General features: G+C 40.6%; 1 protein-coding gene across 1 annotated transcript in view; it reads left to right on the forward strand.

Annotated features, from left to right (window-relative positions):
- The window catches only part of FBLN5 (fibulin 5), a 50,061-nt gene that overhangs the window by 34,972 nt on the left and 2,678 nt on the right, over window positions 1-12,411 (forward strand). The window contains exons 6-11 of the mRNA XM_061998116.1: window positions 964-1,086; window positions 4,918-5,034; window positions 5,988-6,107; window positions 8,792-8,914; window positions 9,455-9,581; window positions 12,030-12,225. Of these exons, the coding sequence (XP_061854100.1) occupies window positions 964-1,086; window positions 4,918-5,034; window positions 5,988-6,107; window positions 8,792-8,914; window positions 9,455-9,581; window positions 12,030-12,225 (806 nt within the window). The remainder of the gene's footprint in view (window positions 1-963; window positions 1,087-4,917; window positions 5,035-5,987; window positions 6,108-8,791; window positions 8,915-9,454; window positions 9,582-12,029; window positions 12,226-12,411) is intronic.

A 12,411-nucleotide genomic window follows, 5' to 3' on the forward strand; every position in this document is an offset into this window, starting at 1 on the left:
TGCAGAAGCAGGTTCACCTAGATCAGACCGCATAGGAACATAGTTCAGTTATCAATAAGTAAAACATAGAAATCCGAGTTGATGGAAAAAATGACACAATTTATCTTTTAAATTTCTTTTTCTGACATCTGTAGGCAAACACAACACCAGAAACATCAGGTAAGAGATTGAGCAGGGAAGGATTCAAATTGAACTTCTGACTCTGAAAGACATTTTTATTCAGCTAGGTTCCAGGGTCCTGGCTTATATAAATGTAGGAATGCTATTCACCTCCTTCAAAAAATCCAAAAATACCCCAAACTCTGCAACAAAAACACCCTGAGGGATTGTAATAAAAAACCAAATACATTAAAAACACTCAAAATGGTAAAAAATGAAAGAAGAAAAAGGTTTTATTCTCAGGAAATTGATTCCAGGAAAGTATACATTTCTTTTTCCTCAGGTAAAAGTTGAGTTTTGTTAAATCTTCTATCAGAAAAAATAAGAGTAAGATAATCTGAGTTGGGGAGGGTTAGGAATTTTTTTATATGTCTGAGTTGTGTTTGTACATCTCTCAAGCTCCCATTGTATCTTACTCCACAGTGGGGTTATATGGGCCTTTCATTAGCCTTTCCATAGGACTGAATGCTTGTCTGTAGCATGGAAATCCCAGTTCAGAGGCAAAGCAAAGGTGGAAGTAATAAAAAGCTCAAGGTAATGTGATCCCTTTTTGGAGATGCTCTGAGAAACACTGGTTCATCTGCAAAAGGGAGAGATTTGGTGACAACCCTCACTTCTCACTGCCCTCGGGTATTTAGTACTATGAATTTTACTTCAGGTTATAGTCAGCCTCTCTACTCCACGGCACTTAGGTTCCTTGCAGGGAGCCAGCACATACACTGTAAGTGCAAGCCCATGTACAGTGTGAGCCATCTTTTGGTTTTGCCATTTTTAACATTTTCTTGCTGTATTTTTGTGTTGCAGATGTGGATGAATGTGCTTCAGATTCTCACCAGTGTAACCCCACCCAGATCTGCATAAACACTGAGGGGGGCTATACCTGTTCCTGCACTGAAGGCTACTGGCTGTTAGAAGGCCAATGTTTAGGTAAGGAGAACTCATGCAGTACGGTATTTGAGCATCTGTATCTGTGTACCTGTGAAGAGCTGAAATAATGTCACTGAGCACCTTTGCCAAACACACAGTTAAACCTTTGGCTACATGGAAACTGTCTTTCAACTTTTTAAGTGCCAATGGTATGCCTGGCAGAGAGACTGCCTTGCAGAACAAAAATGTAGATATGAGTGCCATGACTAGCATCCATGTGGGATTTTCATGTTCCTCATGTGAAGGATTCCCTTTCATACAAGGTCAATCACAAGCATGTATATAAAAAAGTATCTGTCCTTTACACACCATGGTTGTGGACCAGAAGGAAACTGTATTTGATACTGGGAAACAATAAATCTCTAGATTTAATCAACCCTTTTGCTTGGAGGTGAAAAAAAACCCCTTACCTTTCAACTGAGTGCCATTTTCTGTAGCTTCCAAGCAATTTTAATTACATTTTATTGTTTTCCTTGCAGCAATATCTTGTTCATCTTTTCAGCCCAGTCCTGTTGAAAAAACAAAATCCCTCATCAAACAGCATGGGAAAACCTTCCAGCTTCTCTCCTCTGGCCCCTTTTCTTCAATGTGCTGTTGTGGCTTAACCCCAGGTGGCAACTAAGCACCACACAAGCACTTGCTCACTGTCCTACTCCCAGTGGGATGGGAAGGAGAATCAGGGGATAAAACAGTAAAACTCTTGGGTTGAGGTAAAGACACTTTAATAGCTAAAGAAAAAGCTGCATACACAAGTAAAGCAAGGTATTAATTCACTGCTTCCCACGGGCAGGCAGGTGTTCAGCCATCTCCAGGAAAGCTGAGCTCCGTCACATGTAATGGTTACTTGGGAAGACAAACGCCACCACTCCAAATGTCCCCCCTCTTCCTTCATCTTCCCCCAGCTTTACATGCTGAGCATGATGTTCTCTGGAGTGGAATATCTTTGTGGTTAGTTGGGGTTGATCGTCCCAGCTGTATCTCCCCCAGCTTCTTGTGCACCCTCATCCCACTCACTGATGTAGTGGGGTGAGGAGCAGAAAAGGTCTTGACTCTGTGTAAGCACTGCACAGCAATAACAAAAAACATCCCTCTGTTATCCACAGTGCTTTCAGCACAAATCCAAAACATAGCCCCACACTAGCTACTGTGAAGAAAATGAACACTACCTTAGCCAAAATCAAAACTCATGGCCATGAGATGATGAAGTAGGTGTTAATTCTAGGCAAACAGACAGTATCTGGGAGATAGCATAGAGGGGGGGTTATTTTTTTTTTTAAAGTTTGCTCATTATTACTTTTTGCCCTTTGCTCAAGCTGTTTGTGTGCCAGCTCTGCGGAGCTGGACTGTCCTGTCACAACACCTCTGCTGGAAGGAGAATGGGCTTTCCCTGCCCATTCATCCCTGGAGTCTCTCCAGTTATTTTCCAGCTTTCTCCTCCCAAGTACCAGTTCCAGCGAAGGACTGACTCGCGGCTGCTTTCCTGACTACTGCAAACAGCTGCTGTGCAGCTTACCTGGCAAGGACAAACCGAGCCTCGTCCAAGCTGGGGACTGTGTAGCCATAGCTGCCTTGGGGTGTCACTGACTTGTAGGCCCTCTGGGATATGAAATCTCCAAGCCTTCTACTCCTTAATCTCTGATAATTCCTCTTCAAGAATTGTGCCATGGGTTCTACAGGTGTACATGATGAGATTGGGGATGAGTGAGGGCAGAGATGGGTATTCTGCTTCACATCACCTGTTTTGCTACCCATTTACTTCTCCCAGCTACAGCCCAAACAAGAGTTATGTGCAGCACTCAGGATTTGGAAATAGATCTTAAGTACTTTACTGCTTGACGGATATACCAGAGAACTGAAATGATTGCACTGTTGAGTTGATTTGAGTATCTGCTTATGCTATTTAAAATAGGCAGTAACATCCCAATGTTGCCCAATTTTAGTAATCATGAGGTGGATTATTACAAGGCAATGCAAAGAGCTAAAAGCAAATTACGTTTACAGTTGCTATATTTTCCTCTAACTGTCAAAAGTGACAGTTTTCCATATTTCCACTGGCCTCAGAGAAGTGATTTTTGCTGGCATAAAACAGTAAAAAAACTTTTATTGCAATCAGAGGGCTGGGTTGGGTTTTAGAGACAGATTTTTTTTGTGCACTGTTAGTAAACCGCAGTTACAAAACTCTATATTTGTTTCTGTTGTAATTTAATCTCAGTAAAGTTTATACAGGAGGAGCCAGTACAGCATAGCCACACAATCATCCACAGCCATGCAACCTATCCACAAGAAGTGCTGTAGAAATCTTTATCCTCAAAATACAGAGCTCTAGAGATAACAGTTCTCCAAAAGCCAAAGCATATATTTAGTGTAAGCATTGTGTCAGTGAAATGAGGTATTCATTTACTTGAAACCTGTGTCAGTTTTTGCAGGATTTGGGCCAAGCCTACTGCTGGTGTACATACCATAACTGACCTTGGCCTTTAGCTTATCTTGCTATTTAGAATGCAGCGGGAAATAAAAGCTGCTAAGGGTAAAATCGAGTGCCAGTGTCCTTGTTATTTTACACAGAGAGAGTATTTCCAAGACTTTTCACAGTTTCAGAACGGTTTCCTGAGACTTTCTATGGAAAAGCTACTCTAGTGAGGCCAAGAACATAATCTTGAATTGCAGGATATAGCTACTTACACAACAGATTCACAACATTGTTGTTTGTATGGTATTACCACATCATGTAAATGTTAAAGCCTTTCAAGAATTCAGTTTCCCAACACATTCTTAATATTTAGTACTAAACCAGGAAGCAGCCAGTTTATCTAACAAATAATGAACTGCTGGAATTCATGCAGATATATATGTATATGTGTCAACCATAGGGAGAATACTGTCATTTTGATTTTCATGCATGTTGGAACCTATGGTGGGAGTATTTCACCAAAATCTGTGCCTTCCTACTTTGCTCTCTCTGGCAAACTGATTTGAGAGATTCTACTTGGTTTTCCATTTCACAAACAGCTTCAAAGCTCTGCAAGCTGCCATTTAAAAAATCTCCATAACTCAAAAGCCAGTTGATAACAAAGGAAATGTAAAGCCTTGAAAAGGACAACTACTTCAGGTGTTTCATTTCAGTTCTTAGTCCAGAAGCAAACTTCTTCTAGCATTTGCCATCATATGTATTTTACAGGATTTTCTTGTGCTTGTAAGTCAGTTGCATGTATTGCTAACGCTGCAATTCAGCCCAAACTGCCGTTCTGGCATTAAATTTAGTGTTTACACTTTAGAGTCTATAACTTGTCAGTTAAAAATTCATATAAAATGTGAATGTGACTATTCAAAAATAAGTCTTATAGAATGTCCCCTCTAGGAAAAGAGAAGTATTTAGTAACAAATACTTACTGCTTTTCTAGTGAGTAGCTTTGGTCTGTGTGGAGGTAAAAAAAGTTTCTGTCTCGATTCTGAAAAAGCTTTGCTACAACATTGGCTGTGCTTGTGCTGAGGGGCTGTGTCAGGTATCAAGTATGCTTTAGCTGCCTAAAGGGAGTGACTCTTGAGTTTCCTGGTGACATCACATTCAGCTGAAGATTACAGCAATGACAGTTCATAGGACATACTGATAGATGTCATCTGGGGACAAACACACATTTACATTCTTCTGGGTAGGTATGTATTTTGACTATAACTCTGGGTCTGAACACTTGAAAGTTTGGCTGTTATATCTGTAACTAGCATGCTGGGTTATTTCTGTGTTACTGGTGCCATTGACTCAGTGTGTTTGCTGCTTTGTAGCCGCAAGGTGAAAATACAGACCAGTCTACTTTTCGTCTTTCCCAACTATAGATATAGATGAATGTCGCTATGGCTACTGCCAGCAGCTGTGTGCCAACGTGCCTGGCTCCTACTCCTGCACGTGCAATCCAGGCTTTACACTTAATGAGGATGGAAGATCGTGCCAAGGTACTGTGTATGGTAAATGACAACTGAAATCTTTGGTCCCAACCAACCAACACCCTTATAACTATCTTAGTTTTTAGAAGAAAAATAACCTTCACAACACTTCGTATTCAAATGTTTGTAGATTTGCCACCCTGAGATATTTCTGTACCTTGGAGTGGTACAGATGCAACACAACCAATGTATCAGAAGAAATATGTACAGAGGCCCAAGATCCCTAAAATACAGAGCTACTCAATTCACTGAAATTACTAAGAGTGTAGGCACTTAATTTAGTTTTAAAATCTGAGACTGTGTGACCCACCTGAGACAAGAAAACTCCTTCAGATCTTTAAATTAGGTCTGAATCTCCCAGGTTCCAGTCTAGGGTCCTGAGCATTAGACCACCTTTTGCTGTTATGTGCTACCTCAAACCTCAAAGTCAACACAACTTTTTTATTAAGCCTTCCCTAGCTAAGCAGGGTGCATCGTCCCACGTGCTGCAGGAAATGGTCTGTGCTAATGATGTCCAGAAGCTGCTAATGTCCTAAAAGGAAAAGAAAAAAAGCTTTTGACTTAGCCCTAAGTTTCCATGAGGACTGTTCCTCATTGCATTATTTTCCTCAGGAATATCCTGCTGCATTTTGTCTCAGGTCTTTTACAACAAAATCAGTTCAATAGTTTTAAAATTGCAGGATAAAGAGAGAAGCATTTGTAAAAATATTTCATCCCCACTTTCCATGTTCTTTTTCTGGTTGAAGACATTCCCAAAATGCTTCATTTCCATGCATTTTGTGTTTCCAACATCCTATTTCCTGAATACAGTAAATCCAGTAAACAATGCTGGCTTGGTTATATTTTTTCAGAACAAATCATTCTGACTGTACAGGTAATCTCTTTGAAATGCTTTACAGTAATGACTTGAAAATAGAGTTTAGGGAGAAATCCCTGATGCATTGGACATTGGTTTCCCATAGATGTGAACGAATGTACCAGTGAAAACCCTTGCACTCAGACCTGTGTCAATACCTACGGCTCTTTCCTCTGCCGCTGTGAACCTGGCTACGAACTGGAAGCAGATGGAGTTAACTGCAGTGGTAACTGCCTTTAGTTACTTACTCGTTTGGGGTTTATATTGTTTTCTTTTTGCAATATATTGTTTTGTTTATGCTTTTTAAAAAGGTTTTTGCCTTGGTCCATGGTTAGCAGCAGGATAGCTGCAACTCATATGATCTTCTTTCCAGTTAAAGCACAGCAAATACCGAGAAAATCACAATGGAGGAGGGCTGCAGATGGTTTTAAAGATATGAACTATTAAAAGGCTCCAAGATAACAGCAAAACATAAGAAATCACTTTGTAATGCTGAACAGGAAGCTTTATTAGAGCAAGTAAAGAAGGGATAATCCTAGAACATTCTTCCATGATTAAAGAAATACTTAATATAAAGCACTTTTCTGTTTCTCTGTTGAATGTATGTATGCCTCTTGCTCTTCTGACTTCACACTTCTGCTAGAAACCTTCCCTAGTTTCCCCTGTATGGCTCTGGCTATGGCTCTGGCTTTAGAAATGATATATGGTTTCTTAGTACTGCTATTGCTAATCTGTTTAGTACATAGCAGAAAAAACTGCGCTTATGTCATTGTACTTTTTATTGTCTTTTGTTTTTTCTTTTTATTTTATTGCTTTATTTTAATTGAAGGCAAAACTTATTTCTGTGCCTAATGTTCCCACAGCCTGATAAAATTAAAGAATCCAGCCAATATTTCTTGGAAGGAAAAATGCACTGGAAAATACTTGTTTTTTAATGTAACATGCTGTTTCTGAGAGACATGACATGAGATATGCAGTATGTGTATAGATTAGTACTTCCAAAGATATTTTTCCCTGTAGATAGTCTCATTACAAGGATGAGAACAAAGACTTTAAAGGGTTTTATGCATTTAACATTTAGAGCTGCAACACCTAATTTAAGTTTGATGCTATGTTAGACTTCTGCAACTTTCTATGTGCTCCTGAGCTAGCTGGGGATCTGAAGTTTAATGCAGTGCCGCATAAACATTACCAGTACAAAATGGTGACAGAAGAGGTGGTACTTGAGCCTCATTCATGTTTGAGAGTTAAGCCAGCAAAAGGGATTTTCCACTACCCAGATTTAGAGCAGAAATCCTTTTCTTGACAATTCTGAACAAGAAAATACTTGTTCAAGCAAGTCAAATTTATCTTTTGGTTTACAAGCAACCGGTAGACATCCCTGAGGCTTGCAAAGGGAATGCCTGGTTAGGAGGACACTCATGTGAGATCTAGATGTACTTCAACACTGCCTAGCAGACAGCTTACCTTGAAGATGGGAGACATCCCTGTCTCAATTCAAGGAGAGAGGTCGAGATTTCGACCAGGCTTTCCCAACAGCAGTATTTTGTATGAGAAAGTTTTTCCATTATATGTACTCTGAAATGCCTGCTATCTTGTCCTCTGCACATAATCATCAGGATGCCAGAACTGTTTAAGAACAGCAAAGGTGTGTCTGTCCTGTGAGGGCTCAGCAGCAGAAATGTAGGACCCTCGAGACTTTAAGCCCCTTCAGAACTTGACAGTTGCATGAATCCAGGATGCTGGAGGTCTGGGCACCTTGAGGAGGTGGTGATATCTTGGATCCTTTTGTGGAGTCAGCCCTCAGTCCATGTTTTGTCAAGATGGTTTTTTTTTTCAGCAATCTCACTGGGATAAGTCACACAAGAACAGGGCTATGTAGCCATAGAGCTTCTTTTATCTCCCTTTTGATAACATAAAGCAAGTTTAATGTATTTGGACTTCAAATACTTTCCAATCCATCTGCACAAAACACCAATTGATGGATTAATAGACTGAGCCCAATTTAGAAGACAGGGAAATTCAGTTTGAAGAATAAAAGTGATTTGCCTATGATGGTCAACATCAGAGCTGGGAATAAGAACTTGGGAGTTCCTGGCTGGAACTCTGGCCTCTGATTCTTTCTTCCCTTGAACAGGGAAATAAGGAAATTATTAAGTGCAGCCTCTCTCAGATGAGCGCCTTTGCATGTGTTTCCCCCTCAGCCAGCCATGCCTCCATGTGCAGCTCTGAGTTTTGTCATTCTCACTTGAGCACAGCTCTGCAGAATACAATGATGGGTAAATTCATGAATGTAAAGGGAAAAGTAGACAATTTCTGCTTTCAGTCAGAGATCTGACAGACTGCTTAACTTCCTGGGTATCTGGGAGATGGCTGGGCCTTCCAGTAGGTCTGACCCAAGCTGGGATGAGCACTGTAGCCTTGGAAGTAACTGTCTGGAGGCTAAGAAACATGAAACAGCTGGGGCTGGCTGCAGAAGTTCTGCTGGAACTCATGTGGCCCTGGGAACAGGAAGTGTGTTCTCCAGAAAAAGAGGAAAAAAAAGGAAAAAAAACCCCACTTCCAAGTCTCTCCTTTCAAATTTTAAGTTGCAGCTTTGTTGCTGAAGTAGCTCTATTGCCAATGCAAAACAGAGCTGTCGCCAACTGGTGCCAGGTATTCAAAAAGAAAAGCAATTAAAGAAAATCCACTCATTGTGTTCAGCAGCAGCTTTGGTTTCACTAGGAGAAAAATGTTTGACCAAGAACTTGTTGTATAGCACGTTGTCAGGTTGCTGCAGAGCTCCGGGGAGCTGGAGGGTGCCAATCTTGAGCTGAATTGATGGGCACATAGTCTGGATTGCCACCTGCTTGAGGGACTGTTCTTTTGACCATAAAGCCAAAGACAGTAAACTTTGTTTTACCACTGCAGATATGGACGAATGCAGCTTCTCAGAGTTCCTCTGCCAGCATGAATGTGTGAACACTCCTGGTTCTTACTACTGTATCTGTCCTTCAGGCTATAACTTGCTTGACGATAGCAGAAGCTGCCAAGGTAAGAACATTCCTGTGCTGATTAAAACCCAAAGGGACCAGTAAATAAGTCCTGTGTCTGGAAAGATGTTTCAAGAATTGAGATGCTTGGTCTTGGCACTGCGTAGTGAAATACTCATAGGGGCCAATTATGTAATTCTGGTAAGAATGTCATCATGTGAATGGTCCCACAGAGATGGATCAATGTGTTGGGGTAAGACTTTACTGACTGGGAAACAGCTACACCAGAAAGCCCTCAGATGCTCTACTCTCAGCTGCACCACTCCCTTTAGTTTTCCCATTCTCTAAGGTCAGAAAGCTTGAGCAGCCAATTTCTTTTCTATTTTTGCAGCACTTAGCATATGGAAGCACTCCAATAAGCAGAAATGAGGGGAGTAAAACCTGATCTTAAAAGAGTTGTCAATTATAAAAAGACTACTTCTCATGGTGCCAGAGTGTTAATAATTTTGGGGCAATTCCTTAAGATGGGAACTAGTTTGTAGGAGTGGTGCCTTGCACGTATTTCCCTACTTTAGCCTTTCTCTTGTTTCTTGTGTTTTAGATATCAATGAATGTGAAATCAGAAACTTCACCTGCACTCCGCAGCAAACGTGTTTCAATATCCCAGGAGAATATAAATGTTTAGACCCAGTAAGATGTGAGGATGCTTATATGCAAATTAATGAGAAGTGAGTAACACACCCACAGCCACAAAAGCAAATTCTGTCTATGTGAAATGCGTGTAGAGTGAACCAAAGAAGGTACATTTTTACAACACAGCCATGAGTGTGTCTAGAGAGCTTTCCATATGTACGGTTACAGAATCACACAGAATGGTAGAGGTTGGAAGGAACCTCTAGAGATCATCTAGTCCACACATCCCCAGCCCTCTGAACCCAGTTAACCTGTTGCTGCATTCAGTGTTGGTAAGCTTTGTAAAAATAACACATTGCAATTACTTACCAGGTCAACAGGTGGCATGTGACATAGTACTCAGATGTGTTCCAAGTTAGTTAGACTGGAAAAATGCCAGTGAACAGAGAGAATAGCAAGGTTTGTGATGTAGTAAGAGGAGTTTACTTACAGTACTAACTGACTTCATAAATGCTCAAATGCATCCTGTATCTTAATATGAGTATTTCCTGTAAATATTAATTAGTTTATGTCTGGAAAGTACCTTATAACATTAGATGAAAGTTCTATCAGAATACAAGTAGTTTCCTATTGCTTAAATGCTAAAAGTGCAGAAAAGTCCACAGACTGGTTTGCCTTGTCCAAAAATATGGGTTATGTCTGGATGGGGCTGTTAACACTGTTAGTGTCTAAATTTGAAATGACCGAGCAAGCAAAAAAAACCCCACAAACACCCCACATTTATAAAAACTGCCTGTTTCTTTTACACTTTTGTAGGTATTTTTCTAGGGCGCAAAAATATTTCAGCTGCAGACAGATCTTTAGATGTCACAGCCCACAGTAATTCATCCATAGTGTTTGCACTAAACCCATTTACTTGGGACTGCTTGGTAGCTTAATGTATTTTATAGAAAGGCAAGAGATGAAGAACCTGCTTTTGTCCATTGTAATTTATTCACGTCTCTACATTGCTTTCTGAACTAGCGCAGCTGAGGAGTGGACACCCTCTGTTCTGTGTTTATCTGCCTTCAGAGGTGATAGAGTCTTAAACTGGAATTTGAAATATCTGAAACCTCTATATCTAAATTCCACAGAGCCCAACTATAGAGTCTTCACAGATCAGCTTGCACCAGAACTCTTGATCTCTGAGCTTTGTCGTGGTGACTTTGGCTTGTATCTAGGTGTAACTGCATTTAATTTGTGGCATATGTCCACAAGTGATCAGTATAAAAGTCAAGTGACTTCCTTGCATCTGTGGGGTTTTTTTGTGGAAGGAATGGAGTGTTTGTAATACCAGAAACCTTTTTGCAGGGGACATGGCAGATGAACCGTTGGAAATTCGTGTCAGTAGTGGACGTTATAGGAAAAATAGGCAAAAAGACACAATTCTTTTCCAGTAAATTCCCCAACATGGCTTTTATAAAGAGATATCCTGCATCACAACTTTAATATAGCAGTACTCACTAGAGGTCAGAAAAGCAATTTGAGGTGTTAATAGGTAGAGGATATCCTTAGAGCACATCATTATGCACCCATATCTTCAAGACTGTGCAGTTCCTTTATCTCCTCTCGAAATAAATATAAAGGACAAATGTACATAAAGGGTTGTGGAGATGATCGAAAGTATAGCATAGCTTCCTTATGAGAAATAACCAAGTTAGGGCTCTTCAGTCATAGACATGGTCATTTATGAAATCCTGAGTTGTGTGAGGTAGAAGAGCAAGGATTGACTGGCTGCTCCCCTTCCACTACATGAGCCAGGAGCATCAGATGAAGTCAGCAAGGGGCAATACAAAGAGAGGTGATGGGGCTGTGGAGCTCCTGCCCACAGAGGCTGTGGATAGCACACATTCAAGTGGGGAAGCTGGACAAGCTAATGAATAAGAAATCCATTAAGGGCTGGTGAATACACAGAAGATATCTTTGTTTCAAGAATTCCCCGGGACACAAAGAATTGGAGGCTGTTGGTGGAAGTGCTCTACACTTGACTTACTATCCTACTCTTCCTTAGGGCTCTACATTTTATCCTAGAGCTTTGGCGTGATCCAGGATGTTTCCTTGCATATTCTCACGTAGCACATAAAAAACTGTTAAACAGATAATAAGATTTTTATGTAGTACTATCAGTGAAATGATCCAATAATTCATATTATTTTGGGGACAGTTCAGTTTAAATTACTATCAGAACAAACATGTACCAGGTATTCTACACCTGCACAGCTGCTTTAAAAAAAGCTACAGAATTTTGAGCGACCTATGGAGACAAAGGATGCCACGATATTTTGGCTTAGAAGACAAGACAAAGAAGGCAGGGATAAAGGCAGGCCAGAACAGCCACACATAGAATACTAAAAGTGAGAAAATTCATTACAAGTTTCGTAGATTCTTTTATCTGGTTGACAAGAGCATTTGCTTATTTATTTATGCAGATGTATTTGCATATAAAGAATCAAACATTACAGCAATTTGTAACCCCTGATGACAATCCTGCCTCTGACCAACAGCCGCTGCATGTGTCCAGCTGAGAACACGGGTTGCAGAGACCAGCCATTCACCGTCCTGTACAGGGTGATGGATATGGTGTCTGGGCGCTCTGTGCCTTCCGACATTTTTCAGATGCAAGCAACAACTCGCTACCCTGGAGCCTATTACATCTTCCAAATCAAATCAGGGAACGAGGGCAGGGAATTCTATATGCGGGTAAGTCTGACACTCACTTAGAGGAAGCACAGAATATCTTCTCCTTCTGATAGCAGATCTCACTATTTCTGGAATATAATTTAAACTTTCAATATGAAGCATTTTAATATGTAGATGTGCTGGGCAGTGTGCTGATCTGCAGGGAGTGCTGGCTCCTTCAGGAAAATATCCTACCTGAGGCAAACA

The sequence above is a fragment of the Colius striatus genome, chromosome 6, assembly GCF_028858725.1.
Source record: "Colius striatus isolate bColStr4 chromosome 6, bColStr4.1.hap1, whole genome shotgun sequence".
Lineage (NCBI taxonomy): Eukaryota > Metazoa > Chordata > Aves > Coliiformes > Coliidae > Colius > Colius striatus.